General features: G+C 40.6%; 1 protein-coding gene across 2 annotated transcripts; it reads left to right on the forward strand.

The window, feature by feature from the left end:
* On the forward strand, positions 1-12375 carry LOC139533870 (uncharacterized). 2 transcript variants are annotated; one of them, XM_071332321.1, is made up of 8 exons: positions 1-191; positions 4519-4721; positions 6271-6372; positions 6489-6584; positions 6878-6988; positions 7176-7296; positions 7482-7739; positions 10880-12375. In XM_071332321.1, the coding sequence occupies exons 1-8, from the start codon at positions 173-175 to the stop codon at positions 11128-11130; spliced, it is 1161 nt and encodes a 386-aa protein (XP_071188422.1). In that variant the 5' UTR covers positions 1-172; the 3' UTR covers positions 11131-12375. The 2 variants fall into 2 exon arrangements, with proteins under 2 accessions (XP_071188422.1, XP_071188423.1); XM_071332322.1 differs by lacking the exon at positions 10880-12375 and adding an exon at positions 10286-10775 and having other exon boundaries at positions 2-191.
* The last annotated feature ends 8293 nt before the right edge of the window (positions 12376-20668 follow it).

Consider the following 20668-nt stretch of genomic DNA (forward strand, 5'->3'; position numbering starts at 1 on the left):
CGTTACTAGCCTCCAAGTTAGCTAGCTACCTAACCTTAACATACGTTCGTAGCAGCAGACTCAACTGTCGTCACACAATAAACTGTTTAACGAACGTTACTAGCCTCCAAGTTAGCTAGCTACCTAACCTTAACATACGTTCGTAGCAGCAGCAGCTTGTTTTGCTGGTGAAATGGATTCAAAAACTCAAGGTTTGTCATGTTTTCCTGAAATGCTTTACCCAAAATGTATTTCTGTTCAAGCTTAGATCAGGAATATGCGGGGCAGTATGTAAAATAATATTTGTTTCAATTCACATAACTAACATTAGGCATGCACTAGCTAACGTTAGGCATGCACTAACTGGGTAAAAGCCATAGTGGAGTCAACACCTGAAAGTGTTGCGACATTAAAGGTCTGCGATTGCTACAGGGCATTTCCATCGAAATGGACTCATGCGCACCAACATGTTACGTTAATAGGAGCATATCAATTCCAGTGTCAAATGAAAGCTAAGAGTCTACATTTTTGGGAAATGAAGGCATGATAGATACATTTTTCAACAATTTTCTTAGAAATACTTAGATTTCTGGATAAACTGAAGGGGTCTTAGAAAACATGTAGCCTACCAGGAAACCAGAAATACATCAACCCACAAGAATGTTGACGTAAAGACCCCTACCAACTAATGGCAACATTTTAGTTTTGAATAAATGATTTACCTTCTGTAAGTTTAAGAAATATTGCCTTGTAATTCCGTTACCATAATTAATGAAAGTTCACTGAAGTAACAAGTAATGGTAGACTTACCAATTAGTTATAGGGATTTTACAGATATACAATGTGTTAATGAATTAAGTGATTCAAACTTGTAATTCTATAACCAAATTGGTATGAAATTACCCCAAAATCAGTAACAGAATTACTGCAACTGAATTGGCTACAATGGGAAATCATAATGGTCACAAAGCACAGTTGGGTCACCTGCTACTGACCTCCCACTGGCGTACTGTTATGTTCAGATAACAGTTTTTTATTTCTGTTGTCTTAGAACAGTCATGACTCTGGACAACACCTCTCCTTTTCTCACTCTCCAGTTAATGTCACCTCTCCCACCTCTTACTGACACCTACCCATGAGCCCCCTCTCTTTCCATTTACTGTAATAAGCACCAACCAACACTGGACGTCCATGGACGTTGAAAAGTAGTTGATATTTGGTCAGTCCACCCTGACCTTGATGTTAACGTACACTGACGGACTGTATTGGAACAAACGGATAGTACAGTGCAGAGTACAAGACTGAGTACTGTACAGTAAGTAGAGTACAGTGCAATACAGTACAGTGAGAAGACTACAGTACAATATACACTGCTCAAAAAAATAAAGGGAACACTTAAGATGTTAATTCGTAATTTCTGTCGAAAAAGTTAAACTATTATTCCGCCATTAATTTCGGTGCGGTCTCGCTTTAACGCACGCTGTATGTCGTAGTAACGTTAATTCTAAAAATCTAACACAGCGGTTGCATTAAGAACTAATGTATCTTTCATTTGCTGTCCAACCTGTATTTTTTTGTCAAGTTTATGATTAGTTATTGATTAGATTAGGTGCCTCTCCCAAGATTTCTCCCGACATTTTGTTTGCAGTTTGGCTACTATTCTCATTGTATAACCACGATTTGTGCCGCTAAATATGCACATTTTCGAACAAACCATATATGTATTGTGTAATATGATGTTATAGGACTGTCATCTGATGAAGTTTTGAGAAGGTTAGTGAAAAAATGTATATCTTTTGCTGGTTTATTCGCTATCGCTAACGTGCATGAATCAATGCTGCTGTGTGGTTGGCTATTGTAGTAAGCTAATATAATGCTATATTGTGTTTTCGCTGTAAAACACTTAAAAAATCTGAAATATTGGCTGGATTCACAAGATGTTTGTCTTTCATTTGCTGTACACTGTGTATTTTTCATAAATGTTTTATGATGAGTATTTTGGTAATTCACGTTGGTCTCTGTAGTTATTCTAGCTGCTTTGGTGAGATTTTGTGATGGTGGCTGCAATGTAAAACTATGATTTATACCTGAAATATGCACATTTTTCGAACAAAACATATGCTATACAATAAATATGTTATCAGACTGTCATCTGATGAAGTTGTTTCTTGGTTAGTGACTATTTATATCTTTATTTGGTCGAATTTGTGATAGCTACCTATGCAGTAAAAAAATGGTGGGGAAAAAAAGTTGGGTCTTTTGCTATCGTGGTTAGCTAATAGAAATACATATTGTGTCTTCCCTGTAAAACATTTAAAAAATCAGAAATGATGGCTGGATTCACAAGATGTGTATCTTTCATCTGGTGTCTTGGACTTGTGATTTCATGATATTTAGATGCTAGTATTTACTTGTGGCGCTATGCTAGGCTATGCTAGTCAGCTTTTTTACTGATGAGGGTGATCCGGGATGAGTACCAAGTAAAAGTTAAACAACACAATGTAACTCCAAGTCAATCACACTTCTGTGAAATCAAACTGTCCACTTAGGAAGCAACACTGATTGACAATAAATTTCACATGCTGCTGTGCAAATGGAATAGACAAAAGGTGGAAATTATAGGCAATTAGCAAGACACCCCCAATAAAGGAGTGGTTCTGCAGGTGGTGACCACAGACCACTTCTCAGTTCCTATGCTTCCTGGCTGATGTTTTGGTCACTTTTGAATGCTGGCGGTGCTTTCACTCTAGTGGTAGCATGAGACGGAGTCTACAACCCACACAAGTGGCTCAGGTAGTGCAGCTCATCCAGGATGGCACATCAATGCGAGCTGTGGCAAGAAGGTTTGCTGTGTCTGTCAGCGTAGTGTCCAGAGCATGGAGGCGCTACCAGGAGACAGGCCAGTACATCAGGAGACGTGGAGGAGGCCGTAGGAGGGCAACAACCCAGCAGCAGGACCGCTACCTCCGCCTTTGTGCAAGGAGGAGCACTGCCAGAGCCCTGCAAAATTACCTCCAGCAGGCCACAAATGTGCATGTGTCAGCATATGGTCTCACAAGGGGTCTGAGGATCTCATCTCGGTACCTAATGGCAGTCAGGCTACCTCTGGCGAGCACATGGAGGGCTGTGCGGCCCCACAAAGAAATGCCACCCCACACCATGACTGACCCACCGCCAAACCGGTCATGCTGGAGGATGTTGCAGGCAGCAGAACGTTCTCCACGGCGTCTCCAGACTCTGTCACGTCTGTCACATGTGCTCATGTGCTCAGTGTGAACCTGCTTTCATCTGTGAAGAGCACAGGGCGCCAGTGGCGAATTTGCCAATCTTGGTGTTCTCTGGCAAATGCCAAACGTCCTGCACGGTGTTGGGCTGTAAGCACAACCCCCACCTGTGGACGTCGGGCCCTCATACCACCCTCATGGAGTCTGTTTCTGACCGTTTGAGCAGACACATGCACATTTGTGGCCTGCTGGAGGTCATTTTGCAGGGCTCTGGCAGTGCTCCACCTGCTCCTCCTTGCACAAAGGCGGAGGTAGCGGTCCTGCTGCTGGGTTGTTGCCCTCCTACGGCCTCCTCCACGTCTCCTGATGTACTGGCCTGTCTCCTGGTAGCGCCTCCATGCTCTGGACACTACGCTGACAGACACAGCAAACCTTCTTGCCACAGCTCGCATTGATGTGCCATCCTGGATGAGCTGCACTACCTGAGCCACTTGTGTGGGTTGTAGACTCCGTCTCATGCTACCACTAGAGTGCAAGCACCGCCAGCATTCAAAAGTGACCAAAACATCAGCCAGGAAGCATAGGAACTGAGAAGTGGTCTGTGGTCACCACCTGCAGAACCACTCCTTTATTGGGGGTGTCTTGCTAATTGCCTATAATTTCCACCTTTTGTCTATTCCATTTGCACAACAGCATGTGAAATTTATTGTCAATCAGTGTTGCTTCCTAAGTGAACAGTTTGATTTCACAGAAGTGTGATTGACTTCGAGTTACATTGTGTTGTTTAAGTGTTCCCTTTATTTTTTTGAGCAGTGTAGTAAAGTAGAGTACAGTATATTGTACTGTGCTGAAATATACTATACTTCACTGTACTAAACTCTATTCTACTGTGCTGTATTGTACTGCGCTCTCTAGTGCTGCGCTCTGATGTCTAAACTTGTAAAAGTTTACAGCGGAATCGCCCCTTCATCCATTTTCAGTCATTTTAAATTAATTGTCTACGTATACCCATTTATTCTTGAAGAATATAACTTATACATGCCTCATGAGCGTAGTTCAACTTAGCTACAGATTGTTACACCAAATAATGTAATTTAACCAAAGATGTTTTGGTATCCATTACTGGGAGTTACAGGATAGGTACTGTTGTGTAGCACAGAGAATTTTCGACCAACCTTAGCTTGGCTATACGGTCTTCGTCCTGGATTTGTGGAATCCAGGAGTCTCATAAAATGTCTGTCTAGTTGCAAGGGTCTGTATTAATTTGATGGCTTAAGTTATGTTAACAAATTCCTCCCTTTTGTTTTCATGACAGGTCTCAATCTCCCTCTATCCTCCTTGTGTCTCCTGGTTCCTCCAATACGCTTGATGTCAGCATCCATGTGGCAAGTGGCTGAGCAGCGTAATGTGATGCAGTATGGGAAGCTGGAGGAATTTGTGACTTTGGTGACAGAGATGGTTCCAGAGCTGCTGAGCTCCAGGCAAAGGACCCAACTCATCCTGGGACTGAGAGCAAGGGTGAGAGAGGTGGAAATGTTGAGGGTTGGGAGGGGAGGATGTAAAAGTGGCAAATGTGGGGTGAGATTCAGACCTTAATTCCTCATAAGCGCCTGAATCTTGAAGGCCAGGAATGTGTACAGAAGATTGTTCTTGTCACATTTTCATGATCAACTTCTGTTGTCATTGTCTTAAGACTTCTTAGTTTGTGTCCCCTCTGTCTTTAAATGGTCAGGTATCTGCTCCCCCCCATTACTTCCCCTATGAACATTTCTCCCCACCCACTCAATGGTCACTTAACTTACCTGCTGTTCCCCTATGGATATTTCACCCCCCCAACCCCTCAAATTACGTTTACTCTGCCCCCACCCCAATTATACTGAACAAAAATATATGCGCAACATGTAACGATTTCATATATTTCAGTCAATTTAAATAAATTCATGACGCCATAATCTATGGATTTCACATGAATGGGCAGGGCCGCAGGCATGGGTGAGCCTGGGAGGGCAAAGGCCCACCCACTGGGGAGCCAGGCCTAGCCAATCAGAATGAGTTTTTCCACACAAAAAGGCTTTATTACAGACAGAAATACTCCTCAGTTTCATCAGCTCTACGAGGGGTTGGTCTCAGACGATCCCACAGGTGAAGAAGCCAGATGTGGAGGTCCTGGACTGGCGTGGTTACACATGATCTATGGTTGTGAGGCCAGTTTTGACGTACTGCCAAATTCTCTAAATCAACGTTGGAGGTGGCTTATGGTAGAGAAATTAACATTCAATTCTCTGGCAACAGCTTTGTTTGCAATTTCTGGAGTAAGCATGCCAATTGCGCGTTCCCTCAAAAGTTGAGACATCTGTGGTGTTTTGTTGTGTGACAAAACTGCACATTTTAGAGTGGCCTTTTATTGTCCCCATCACAAGATTAAACAGCATGTAATGATCATGCTGTTTAATCAGCTTCTTGATATGCCACACCAGTCAGGTGGATGGATTGTCATGGTAAAGGAGAAATGCTCACTAATGGGACGTAAACAAATTTGTGCACAAAATATGAGAGAAATACGTTTTTTGTGCGTAAGTAACATTTCTGTGTTCTTTTATCTCAGCTCATGAAACATGGGACCAACACTACATGTTGTGTTTATATTTTTGATCAGAATACATTCATCACTGTTAGGTGTTAATATGTATAATTTTACTTTTTTATTAGAATTGTTATAGTTTTTTATTTTGCTTGGTCCCCACACCCCCTCAATGGTAATTTAGTCTGCCTGCTGCTCCGCTATGGTCATTTCCTCCTTTCCCCTCTACAGTCTTTACTCTGCCTCCACCCCAATGGACATTTTATTTATTCATCACTGCTACAGTTGTTATTATGTATATATTTCTATTGTTTTTTTATGATCATTTTCATTATATTATTTCACTTAGGCTCCGAGCTCCAACATGCAGGACTAAGATTTTCTCTGAACTCTGCAATCACACCTGCAACCCTGTACATTAAACACTCTGACTCTGAATGTGTAATGTTTCCATTCCTGCATATTAAAGTGTGCCTGCTATTTCAGCTGGTTCTTGAGTTGTGCTGTGGTAAAGAGGACATGGTGGACCATCAAACCATCCAACGCCACTTGGATAGAATCCAGTCATGCACAGTAAAGCACAAAGCGGTAAGTTGTGTGCAATACACCACAGAGTATGTGGATTGTTAAATCTCTATCACAACATTTATTTTTTGTAATTTTAGTTCTTAACTTGCTTTTTTGGGGTGTAATTACATGTTCAGAGAAAAAACAAGAAAGTGGAGGCATCAAAGTCAAACTTTGTGGAGCTGGTCCAAACCTTGCTGGAAGACCCAGCGAAGAGGGAACACTTTTTTCAGGTGAGATAATATCGAACATCTAACTTTTCACAGTTGGGTAGTTCTGTGTCATAATCAAGCAAAAGTGTTGGAAATGCCTGAAGAGCAAGCAGGCAGGCATACATCTGAAATTAAATGTAATGCTCCCAAGCGTGTGTTGTGTGTCAAGTTGGGTACTGTGACAAATATCAAGAATATTAGTGCTAATGGATAAAACAAGTATTTTATTAAACTAATGTATTTTGACGGTAACATGTGTTGTAGGCAAGACCATTCTCCTAACTGTGTAATGGCTCTCTACATTTTCATTAAAGGAGGTGTTCCCAGTGCAGTACGGTACTAAGTATGACACAGCACTGCAGATTCTGGTGTGGGAGTTCTTCTCCAGATTGGAGGAGCTGCTGCCGGTGCCCAGCTTTACACAGGTACTGATATGACTGCATCTTCATCCTATCAATTCAAATGTAAAAAAATGTTGTGTTTACAGTTGTGAATGAATGAATGAACCCCCTTTAATAAATGGACTGAACATCAACTTTCCAGTGGGTAGGAGCTAGGGGTTGATTTGGGATTGGACTGCACTCTCCGTAAGTTTTCCTCTCTCACCCTCAGACAGCATCTTGTCTCAGCCTTGCCTTCTCTGACCTGGAGGAGTGTGTTCAGTCTGTCTCTGACCCTGAGCACTTGAAGACACTGCTACAGCATCAAAGACACCTGGGACACCTAAACAGAGGTAGGTAGCCTTCAGGTTATCTATTTCTGCTGGGGTAAATTCTTTGACCTTCATTAGATTTGATTGCATTTTCCACCAATGAAATGTGCTTTGTTTTGTTAAAGATTCACCTTCAATGTTGCACAAACTGTATTCATCTCCAAGGTATTAGTAAATAAAATTGGTTTGGATTCTCCCTCTTCCAGATCATTTGTTCTACGACTCTGACACCATCCTGTCCGCTCTGTCCCTCACTTCCTTGGTAAACTCGAAACAAACTTCAGTGGAGGCTCGAGGTCATGACACTAGGAAGAAAGAACAGGAGGGTGGAGAAGAGTGGCGACCAGAAATCAGTTACAATGGAACTGATGAGGCCGTTGAACGACTTGAAGAGGCTGGTGAATCCAGTTCTGGACAGCAGAAGCCAGGATCATCACTACACGCTCGTCCAGTGGCCGTCGACGGTAAGGACATTCGGAGCAGAGTACATTACATACCTCTGTGCACTGTTCATGGAGATTGCCAAACTGTGTTATTGATAACTGGCTGTTATTACTAGTTGGAACAATATTAAGTTAAGCGACAGTGCTTTTTCCATTAGACTAGTCAGGATATTTTTAGCTGCTGTTTCCATTGTGGCTATAGCTACTCCACCAGCAGAGCTTTATTTGAGCCGGATCCTGCCGGAACAGGAACATGTTTTCCCGGATCCGGTACCTCTCGTGGCATGAAACATCATTTTCACTGTTTGCTCTTATTAGAATTTCTACATTGCAATCATAGTTAAGTACTTGACTATTCCCCAAAAGTTAAGTCTGTTTGTTTGGGGGGGAAATATTGGTACCCTAAAGCCAAAGATTTAATGGTTGAATTAAGTAAGATATTAATTCATATGACATGGATTCATTTTTAGCTCTAATTCTTGGTAACCAATGGGCAATTAAGATTGTAGATTTTAACAAGTTACACAATTCAGTATTTCATAATATATTCCCTTCAGACCTGTGTTCAAATACTACTTGAAATCTTTGAAATCTGTTTAGCGTTTGCTTTAGCCTACCTGGAGTGCCAGATGGGCGGAGTTTGCAGTTTTGTGACTACTCTATTGGGTCCATTATGGAAATTTTTCAAATAGTAGGCTATTTGAAGTTGAAACCAGGTCTGCTTCTGTAACTGGTGGGGTAGTGGTTACTGTTGCTACCACAATTCCTGGAAGCCTACATGTTTCAAAATGTTACTACCACATTGTTGGGAAGTTGTGATTTAACAATGAGTGGACCTCCTAGAAAAACCCATCTGCTTGAGCTGTTATTTGTTTAGTTCTTCTTTGGGGGTGTATTTATTATGGATGAGTTGACTGTGGTCTGTCCACTGCATGCTGAAAATACCTATTATAATTGTCAGTCACCAGCTGAAATAGAGAACCATCTGAGAAGATGCTGTGTAATCAGTCACCACAATAGTTTTGGAGTACATTTACAATAATCGTTTGCTAGCTAGCCAGGGTTATGACAGTTTGACAGTATACTGTAACAGTTGACCGTGGTCCAGGGCCGGCTTGCCCTATATGCAGACCACGCACTACGCATAGGGCCCCTGACCACTAGGGGGCCCCTGACTTTAAAAAAATAAGGAAAACACTGTTGTGACCTTCTGTCTATAGGACAGAAGGCCACAATCCAGCATGGATGACCAATATTCAGTATATCTTTATATTGCTTGTTCAGCTGAAGCACTACTGTACATGTAGCAGACATGAGTCGGGCTCATGGTCTCGTGACGAGGTAGCCCTGCCTCACCCTCGGCCTTACAGAGAGTATCCTCTTGGTCTCACTGTCAAGGTGTTGGTTTCTCCTGTGGGAGACCTGGGTTCAGATCCCGCCTGTGACAGTAGCCGTACTCATTTTACCTCGCTGTGAAATTAACATGCCCTTCCTGGTGTTCTCCTGCCCCCACTAATGAGTTCAAACAGGAGAAGGGCCTTACTTTTGCTCACCTTGTGTCAGGGGGTTAGAACATCACAGATCTTAAAATCACATTTACGCATTCATATTGTGTGCTTGGCACAATCCTACTTGGAGTGTGTCTTCAAGGAAACGCATAGTAAACATACAAATTAACAAAAAGAAAGCTAAACAGCACATAGGACTTTTGAAAACAATAGTGATTTCTTTGGGATTTTGATTGCAGGAAATATACTAAAGCATTCTGAATACATTGGTGAATGGTTCAATGTGTGAATTAGGGTTTGTTCTTCTAGTAGTTATCAAGGTAGTGGTTAGAGGGATGTCTGTCAAACCGATTTTAACTTTGGAATGTCTTCATAGAGACTCCAAATTCGTTAATGGGATAATTTTACAAAAATGTAACAATCTTAATGATTTTTGTTTTTTTACCTTGAAAGAAGTTGTCTGTCTTACAATTTTACTACAAACACGACGGAGAGGCCTGTGAAGTAAACGTGTAAACATTTCCTAAAATATCTCACACACTGCAATCCAACTTCTCTTGCGACAATATGACTCGAGATAAGATCTGTGTTTGACTTAAAACATTTAGGAACGTATTGCATGCATTATTTACTTAACAGGGCTTTTCATAGAGCTTGTATTAACTCTACTCGACCACTATTTAATTTTAAATTTGACCACTATTTCATTTGGGGCGGCAGGTAGCCTAGTGGTTAGAGCATTGGGCCAGTAACAGAAAGGTTGCTAGATCAAATCCCAAGATGACAAGGTCTGTCGTCCTGCCCCTGTTCTGCCCACTGTTCCTAGGCCGTCATCGTAAATAAGAATTTGTTGTTATTTAGTTAAACAAAGGTTTTTTTATTTTTTATTTAATGAAATTGTAATGAGATTTTTTTACAAGGATGACCTTTGGAAAAAAATGCTTAAAATAGCAGCACTGATTTATAGATTTCACATGACTGTGAATACAGATATGCATCTGTTGGTCACAGATATTAAAATTTCCATTGATAAAATGCAATTGTGTTCATTGTCCATAGCATATGCCTGCCCATACCACAACCCCACCGCCACCGTGGGACCTCTGTTAACAGCGTTGACATCAGCAAACCACTCGCCCACACGATGCCATACATGTGGTCTGCGGTTGTGAGGCCTGTTGGACGTACTGCCAAATTCTCTAAAATGACATTGGAGGCGGCTAATGGTAGCGAAGTGAACATTCAATTCTCTGGCCACAGCTCTGGTGGACATTCCTGCAGTTAGCATGCGAATTGCACGCTCCCTCAACTTGAGACATCTGAGGCATTGTGTTGTGTGACAAAACTGCACATTTTAGAGTGGCCATTTTATTGTCCCCAGCACAAGGTACACCTGTGTAATGATCATGCTATTTAATCAGCTTCTTGATATGCCACCCCTGTCAGGTGGATGGATTATCTTGGCAAAGGATAATTGCTCACTAACAGGGATGTAAACAAATTTGTGCACAACATTTGAGAGAAATAAATGTTTTGTGTGTATGGAAAATGTCTGGGATCTTTTATTTCAGCTCATGAAAGATGGTACCAACACTTTACATATTGTGTTTTATATTTTTGTTCAGTGTACTTCCATGTGCTTTTTACCTGCAGAACCGGATAGTGACATGCCCTCCCAGGTCTTCTCCTGCCCCCAGTGCCCATTCTCCCACAGGAGAGAGGTGAACCTTCAGCAGCACATCAGGAAGGAATATCTAACAGAGGAGGACAGCAGGAGCCTGGACTCTGGAGGAGCTGAGACTCACTGCCGTCCAGTCAAACAATACAGAGACCCTCAATCAAGACAACCAAGAAGTACATCTGCTTTAAATGTGGAAAGGGTTTCAGAAGCCCATCGGACCTGAAACGACATAAGGGTGTTCACACAGACATGCAGCCATTCCATTGCAAACAGTGTGAAAAAGATTCAAAGCGAAGGGTAGTCTAAAACAGCACCAACGGTTCACTCAGGAGAAAGGCCTTATGATTGCTCACATTGGGCAGGGGGTTTAGGACATCGGATATCTTAAAATCTCATATACGCATTCATACTGGGGAGCGACCTTATGGGTGTACAATATGTGGGAAGAGATTTATTCAACGGCAAGTACTAACAAGACACATCAGGATGCACAGTGGAGAGAAACCATACTTGTGTAGCATTTGTGGAAAGACCTTTGCTTGCTCAGGGGAACTGATGGTACACTCAAGGATCCACACAGGGGAACGACCGTATCATTGTGAACAATGTGGGAATACTTTTAGTCTAGCAAGTAAACTGAAAGTGCATCAGCGAAGTCATACAGGCGAACGCCCATACCCCTGTACACAGTGCCCCAAAGGCTTCTCCACTTCCACCAGACTAGTGAAACACATGCGAATTCATACTGGGGAGAAACCTTACCCATGTGTAAAGTGTGGCAAAAGATTCTCTGAAAGGGGAAACATGAGAATACATCAACGAATGCATGAAAAAGAGAGAAAAGGTCGACAAATGTATTGATAAACCAACACTAAGCTGTTGAAATGTTCTTTGGAGATTCTGCTCTATATAGTTCTCTGCTACATTTTCAGGTGATTATGACATGTTTGTAGATCTTCTAATTTGTCATAATACCAGGCGGTGTAACTTACTTCAGAGATGATTGGCAAAATGTGTGTTCTAAATATTGTAACCATTCTGTAAAATGTTAAAGTTATGTCTGGTTATATGCGAACAGATTAGATTTTACCCTGAAATAATTCCCTGAGTTCAATGCTACCCAGTTGGAAAACTAACAATGGGCAAAAACACTATTATAAACCACATTTCTAATATAGCAGGACATCTTAAACAATACCCTCAAATAAAAAGTGACATTGTGTACTTTTGCCTCATATTTATAGTTTACACACCTGGCACCAACTCTCTTGTGTTGTTTCCTATAGACCCAAAATATATGTAGATTCATTCAAAGTAATTGAACAATTGCTCAATTCTATTTAGCCTTTTTCCACTCGTTAACTTCACTATATACAGTTCCTTCGGAAAGTATTCAGACCCCTTGACTTTTTCCACATTTTGTTACGTTATGGCCTTATTCTAAAATGGATTAAATCATTTTTCCATATCTGTTTTTGCTCTGTCATTATGGGGTATTGTGTGTAGATTGCTGAGTTTAAAAAAATGTGTATCCATTTTAGAATAAGACTGTGTGAAAATGTGTAAAAAGTAGAGGGCTCTGAATACTTTCTGAATGCACTGTAGGTGATTTGGTGGTGAACACAGATTCAATAAACGCACCATTATTGTACTAACAAAGCTGGCTAGTGGTGTGTAGGGTCCAGTGATTTGTGGACATCTATCAGCTTTGCCTTTCTCCCAGTGGCATTTAATTCCTCCATGGAATTTACGGTGAGTTCCAAAAGTATTGGGACAGTGATACATTTTGTGTTGTTTTAGCTCTGTACTCCAGCACTTTTGAAGTGATACAATGACTATGAGGTTAAAGTGCAGACTGTCAGCTTTAATTTGAGGGTATTTACATCCATATCAGGTGAACCTTTTAGACGTTATAGTACCCCCATTTAGGGGACCAAAAGTATTGGGACAATTTCACTTACACTGTGTGTATAAAACATGAAGGACCCGTTCCTAATATTGAGTTGCTCTGAACTCTGGAGGAGCTGAGAACTCACTGCCATCCAATGAAACAGTAAAGAACTCCTCAGCCAAGACAACGAAGAAGTACATCTGCAAACAGTGTTCCACCAAAGGGAACATGAAAGAACATAAACGTGTTCACACAGAGGAAAAGCTGTTTCATTGCGACCAGTGTGAGAAGAAATTCAAAAATCAAAGGGTACTCTAATACTGCACCAACGTGTCCACACAGGAGAAAGACCATATCTTTGCTCACATTTTGGCAGGGGGTTTATGACATCTGGGACCTTTAACTTCCCTTATACTTACTCATACTGGGGAGATACCATTCACCTGTTCTATATGTGGGAGGAGATTTATCCAACAGCAATTACTAACACACCACCTCAGGATGCATACAGGGGAGAAATCATACTTACTGTATGTAGCATTTGTGGAAATACATTTTATTCCTCAGGGGCCTTGTTGGTACACTCATGAACACACATGGGTAAATGCCCCCACAGATGTCAACTTTGTGGGAAGATGTTTAGAATGTATTGGATACTCATGTTGCAGCGAATGACTCACACAGGCGAGCTCCCATTCCCCTGCTCTCATTGTGAAAAACGCTTCATCTCAAAAGCGCTCTAAGATGACATGCTTATTCATACTGGAGAGAAACCTCATCCGTGTCTATGTGGGAAGCGGTCTAATTTGAGAATCCATAAATAAAACTCATAGGCCATAGTTCAGGTAGTTGTCTTGTTCGAACACAACATTTCTTCATAGATGTTCATTTTCAAACTCTGTTTGACTCTCTCAAAGCCTTTTTTAAGTTCTTGGTTGTTTTTCATTTAAATATGGACTCAACCACAATCTTGTATTTTTTGTAAATTGATGTGTCCATTGTTGAAAACCCTGGCCTGGAGAAATGGTCCATACAATCCAGGATCCTTGAGACGTCCCAATTGAAGTTTAAATTTAAAATGGTTAAGGTAAGGGTTATGTAGGGGTTAAGGTTTAGGGTAGGGATATCCCAAGTATCCCAGATAGCACTTACCCTGAAAAAAATATTTATGTGAAGGCAGATATTTGTATGAAGGAGTCTTTATTTTAACTTTCATTGTTAGACATTTGAACATTCTAGATAGTTTAGTGCCACTGGATAGTTGTATCAATATGCTTGTGTCAACTTCCAGGGATACTCACACGCTCTTCCTAAAGGTGTGCATACACATGTGAAATAGGGGCTCCAGCACTTTCGATTTGAAGTGATACAATGACTATGAGGTTAAAGTGCAGACTGTCAGCTTTAATTTGAGGAGACAGTTTGCGCTGTTCTGTGAAGGGGGTAGTACACAGCGTTGTATGAGATCTTCAGTTTCTTGGCAATTTCTGGCATGGAATAGCCTTCATTTCTCAGAACAAGAATAGACTGACGAGTTTCAGAAGAAAGTTCTTTGTTTCTGGCCATTTTGAGCCTGTAATCGAATCCACAAATGCTGATACGCCAGATACTCAACTAGTCTAAAGAAGGACAGTTTTATTGCTTCTTTAATCAACCCAACAGTTTTCAGCTGTGCTAACATAATTGCAAAATGGTTTTCTAATGATCAACTAGCTTTTTAAAATGATAAACTTGGATTAGCTAACACAACGTGCCATTGGAACACAGGAGTGATAGTTGCAGATAATGGGCCTCTGTTGCCTATGTAGATATTCCATTAAAAATCTGCCGTTTCCAGCTACAATAGTCATTTACAACATTAACAATGTCAACACTGTATTTCTGATCAATTTGATGTTATTTTAATGGACAAAAAATAGCTTTTCTTTCAAAAACTAGGATATTTCTAAGTGGCCCCAAACTTTTGAACGGTAATATATATACACTGCTCAAAAAAATAAAGGGAACACTAAAATAACACATCCTAGATCTGAATGAATGAAATATTCTTATTAAATACTTTTTTCTTTACATAGTTGAATGTGCTGACAACAAAATCACACAAAAATGATCAATGGAAATCAAATTTATCAACCCATGGAGGTCTGGATTTGGAGTCACACTCAAAATTAAAGTGGAAAACCACACTACAGGCTGATCCAACTTTGATGTAATGTCCTTAAAACAAGTCAAAATGAGGCTCAGTAGTGTGTGTGGCCTCCACGTGCCTGTATGACCTCCCTACAACGCCTCGGCATGCTCCTGATGAGGTGGCGGATGGTCTCCTGAGGGATCTCCTCCCAGACCTTGACTAAAGCATCCGCCAACTCCTGGACAGTCTGTGGTGCAACGTGGCGTTGGTGGATGGAGCGAGACATGATGTCCCAGATGTGCTCAATTGGATTCAGGTCTGGGGAACGGGCGGGCCAGTCCATAGCATCAATGCCTTCCTCTTGCAGGAACTGCTGACACACTCCAGCCACATGAGGTCTAGCATTGTCTTGCATTAGGAGGAACCCAGGGCCAACCGCACCAGCATATGGTCTCACAAGGGGTCTGAGGATCTCATCTCGGTACCTAATGGCAGTCAGGCTACCTCTAGCGAGCACATGGAGGGCTGTGCGGCCCCCCAAAGAAATGCCACCCCACACCATGACTGACCCACCGCCAAACCGGTCATGCTGGAGGATGTTGCAGGCAGCAGAACGTTCTCCACGGTGTCTCCAGACTCTGTCATGTGCTCAGTGTGAACCTGCTTTCATCTGTGAAGAGCACAGGGCGCCAGTGGCGAAATTTGCCAATCTTGGTGTTCTCTGGCAAATGCCAAACGTCCTCCACGGTGTTGGGCTGTAAGCACAACCCCCACCTGTGGATGTCAGGCCCTCATACCACCCTCATGGAGTCTGTTTCTGACCGTTTGAGCAGACACATGCACATTTGTGGCCTGCTGGAGGTCATTTTGCAGGGCTCTGGCAGTGCTCCTCCTGCTCAAAGGCGGAGGTAGCGGTCCTGCTGCTGGGTTGTTGCCCTCCTACGGCCTCCTCCACGTCTCCTGATGTACTGGCCTGTCTCCTGGTAGCGCCTCCATGCTCTGGACACTACGCTGACAGACACAGCAAACCTTCTTGCCACAGCTCGCATTGATGTGCCATCCTGGATGAGCTGCACTACCTGAGCCACTTGTGTGGGTTGTAGACTCCGTCTCATGCTACCACTAGAGTGAAAGCACCGCCAGCATTCAAAAGTGACCAAAACATCAGCCAGGAAGCATAGGAACTGAGAAGTGGTCTGTGGTCACCACCCGCAGAACCACTCCTTTATTGGGGGTGTTTTTCCACCTGTTGTCTATTCCATTTGCACAACAGCATGTGAAATTTACTGTCAATCAGTGTTGCTTCCTAAGTGGACAGTTTGATTTCACAGAAGTGTGATTGACTTGGAGTTACATTGTGTTGTTTAAGTGTTCCCTTTATTTTTTTGAGCAGTGTATATATAGTACCAGTCAAAAGTTTGGACACACCTGCTCATTCCAGGGGTTTTCTTTATTTTAAAAATGTTCTACATTGTAGAATAATAGTGAAGTCATCAAAACAATGAAGTAACAGATATGGAATCATGTAGTTACCAAAAAAGTGTTAAACAACTGGAAATATGTTATATTTGAGATTCTTCAAAGTAGCCACCCTTTGCCTTGATGACAGCTTTGCACATTCTTGGCATTATATTATATAATTATATTGTACATCGCCCTGAGAAAGTTGTCACCATTTATTGACTAAGTAGCCATTCTGTTATTTTCCCCTTGGTAAGGTGATCGGTTGTTAAGGAACTTTGGGCACAGACTTCACAATGACACTGAGGTTTTACTTAGTGCACTGCCAACTGTACTGTACTCTGTGAGCACAGTAGGGTTAACATGATGTAAGCATGTTGTGTAGGCTGTTCTGTACCTGAAATAATGAAGAAGAAAATGTTTTAACGCAACTATCAAGTTGTCCTTTTAATAATCGTTAATGTGTTTTGGGGCAAGCTCTTGATGCATGTTGGAACGGAGTCCTCCCTTTTCTCCTGCATAGTCACCCGTTCAAGTGTCCTTGTCTGAGGAATGTTTATTTTTATTTTCAGTCCCTCAGTCAGGTACCTGATTCCCATCTGGTTCATGCTGGGCTGAAGTGCAATTGGGTACACTTTGTTTTCCATTGTAGTCAGACCTGGGTTCAAATACAATTTCAAATATCTCAACTTTCACCTACATTGTCCAATATTCAGTTATCTTTTATTTCAGAAGACAAGTAGTTGAATATTTTAATGTATTTGAAAATACTAAAATACACTGACTCAAATCCAATCCCATGCATTTAACCCAGGTATTTGAAAATAGTATTTAAAATAAGTGTTTGAAAATACTCTTACTATTAGTTTTTTTTTTTACAAATAGCCATTCAAATACTCAAATAGAAGTACTTGTTTTGTTTTTGAAAATACGCAAATACACTGAAAAATGTATTTTAAATATCAGATATCGAAATACATATTTGAACCCAGGTCTGATTGTAATAAATGATCACTCAGTAATTGTCTGTGATGACTCAATCATTTCTAAATTAACTAATACTACAGCATGTGTATGATATATGTATATTATTATGTACATGAGGCTACATTTATTATCCATCATACACTTAAAGTTTTTATTAAGTGTGGGAAATGATTTACTCGGATGAGCAACATGAGACTACGTTTGAAAACTCGTAAGAAATAACTAATTGGATCTTTGTCAGAATGAAGTGATTTTTACATTTGTGTTAGGTGTTTGTATTTCTCCTTGAGCTCATTGTATTATAGGTAATGTACAATGAACAAAAATATAAATGCAACAAGTGTTGGTTTCATGAGCTGAAATAAAAGATCCCAGAAATCTTCCATATGCACAAAAGCTTATTTCTCTGAAATTTGGTGCACAAATTTTTTTACATCCCTGTTGGTGAGCATTTCTCCTTTGAAAAGATAATCCATCCACATTTTAAAAAATAAAATGTAAAAAATAATGTTTTTAACCTTTATTTATACAGGTTTTTCTCATTGAGATAATATCTCTTTTCCAAGCGAGACCTGGTCCAATAGCAGCAGGGGGAACAACGTTTCAGACAAAACAACTTACATACACTAACACATCATTAATCAAAACTATAAACACACATACAATACAACAAAACATTTTACATTAAAAACACGACAGTCTTGACTAAAAACAGCTGGCCTAAAAACAATTGCTCTTCTATGATATATACATCGATCAAGTGTTTAAACTCCACAAACGAATCTAGATCATCACATTTTTAAATGTTCAGGAGAGAATTCCAGGACAATGGTGCTAAGTAGCTAAAACTATTTCTACCATGACTTGTTCTAATTTTTGGTACTGTTAGAACCAAATGAGAATGGGACCGTAATTTATATTTATTTACCGACCTGACTAAAAAATAACAGGTAAAATGGCATTTTACCCAATATGGCCATAAATCAGTGTATACCAGTGTTTAAGCCTACGCAGGGTCAATGACGGCCAGCCAACAGCGCTGTAGAGATCACAATGTGTTAGACGTTTTTGATTTGTAATGAACCTGAAGGCTGCATGATACACTAAACCAAGTGATAGGTGTGGCATATCAAAAAGCTGATTAAACAGCGTGATCATTATACAGGTGCACCTTGTGCTGGGGACATAAAATGGCCACTCTAAAATGTTTTGTCACACAACACAAGGATCTGTACACAAATGTCCTTGTTTTTCCATGGCCTGCATGCTCACCAGATATGTCATCCATTGAGCATGTTTGGAATACTCTGGATTGACGTGTACAATACCGTGTTCCAATATCCAGAAACATCGCACAGCCATTGAAGAGGAGTGGGACAACATTCCACAATCAACTCCTTGCACAACTTTATGCGAAGGAGATGTGTCGCGGTGCATGAAGCAAATGGTGGTCACACCAGATACTGACTAGTTTTCTGATCTACGCCCCTACTTTTTTTTTTAAGGTATCTGTGACCAGCATATCTGTATTCCCAGTCATATGAAATCCCTAGATTAGGGCCTAATTTATTCATTTCAATTGATTGATTTCCTTAACTCAGCTAAATCTTTGAAATTGTTGCATTTATATATTTGTTCAGGATACTTAACAATAAAAAGCTGAAATGTCTTGAGTCAATAAGTATTCAACCCCTGTAACGGCTGTCCTCGCTGACAGAAGGAGAGGACCAAAACGCAGAGTGGTTAGTGTTCATTATTTAATGAAAGTCAACAAAACACTTCAAAATACAAAACAACCAACAAATGTGACAAAACCGAAACAGTCCTGTGTGGCACAAAACCTGACACAGGAACAAACACCCACAAAACACACGTGAAACCCAGGCTGCCTAAGTATGATTCTCAATCAGGGACAACGATTGACAGCTGCCTCTGATTGAGAATCATACCCGGCAGAACACAAACATCCCAACATAGAAAATCACACATAGACAAACCCACCCAACTCACGCCCTGACCAACTAAATAAATACAAGACAAAAGAAAACAGGTCAGGAACGTGACAACCCCTTTGTTATGGCAAGCCTAAATAAGTTCAGGAGTAAAAATTAGCTTAACAAGTCACAAGTTGCATGGACTCACTCTGTGTGCAATAAAAGTATATAACGTTTTTAAAAGATTACCTAATTTATATACCCCACACATACAATTATCTTTAAGGTCTCTCCGTCGAGCAGTGAATTTCAACAACAGATTCAACCACAAAGACCAGCAAGGTTTACCGGTGCCTCATAAAGAAGGGCACCTATTATTAGATGGTTAAAAATTAAATAAAATGCAGACAGTGTATAGTTCTTTGAGCATGGTGAAGTTATTAATTACACTTTGGATGGTGTATCAATCACTAAAAATATACAGGCGTCCCACTCAGTTGCCGGAGAGGAAGAAAACCTAAGGATTTTGCCCAACGAGTCCAATGGTGACTTCAAAACAGAGTTTAATGGCTATGATAAGAGAAAACAACATTGCAGTTACTCCACAAAACTCATCGAATGGACAGAGTCAAAAGAAGGAAGCCTGTACAGAATACGAATATTCCAAAACATGCATCCTGTTTGCAACAAGGCACTAAAGTAATACTGCAAAAATACAAAGTGTTATGTTTGGGACAAGTCCAATACAACACATTACTCAGTACCCATCTCCTTATTTTCAAGCATACTGGTGGCTATATCATGTTATGTGTATGCTTGTAATCGTTAAGGACTGAGGAGTTTTTCAGGATGAAAAAGAAACAGAATGTAGCGAAGCACAGTCAAAATCCTAGGGGAAAACCTGTTTGTCTGCTTTCCACCAGACACTGGGAGATGAATATACCTTTCAGCAGGACAATAGCCTAAAACACAAGCCCAAAACAACACTGGAGTTGCTTACCAAGAAACCATGAATGTTCCTGAGTGGCTGAGTTACAGTTTTGACTTAAATCTATTTGAAAATCTATGGCAAGATCTGAAAATGGTTGTCTAGCAATGATCAGAAACGAACTTGACAGAGTTTGAAGAATTTTGAATTTTTTTTATCTTAGAGACTTACCCAGAAAGACTCACAGCTGTAATCACTGCCAAAGGTGCTTCTACAAAGTTTTGACTCAGGGGTGTGAATACTTATGTAAATGAGATATTTATGTATTTCATTTTCAATACATTTGCAAAAATGTCTAAAAACATATTTTCACTTTGTCATTATGGTGTATTGTGTGTAGATGTGAGATTTTTATTCATTTAAAACAAT

Source organism: Salvelinus alpinus, chromosome 11 (assembly GCF_045679555.1).
Source record: "Salvelinus alpinus chromosome 11, SLU_Salpinus.1, whole genome shotgun sequence".
Classification (NCBI taxonomy): Eukaryota; Metazoa; Chordata; class Actinopteri; order Salmoniformes; family Salmonidae; genus Salvelinus; species Salvelinus alpinus.

What these genes read in the sequence shown, in the direction of transcription:
- LOC139533870 (XM_071332321.1), top strand. An exon ending in CGGTGCCCAGCTTTACACAG is followed by an intron (nt 6,989 to 7,175) that starts GTACTGATATGA and finishes TCTCACCCTCAG; the next exon opens with ACAGCATCTTGTCTCAGCCT. An exon ending in TCGTCCAGTGGCCGTCGACG is followed by an intron (nt 7,740 to 10,879) that starts GTAAGGACATTC and finishes TTTTACCTGCAG; the next exon opens with AACCGGATAGTGACATGCCC.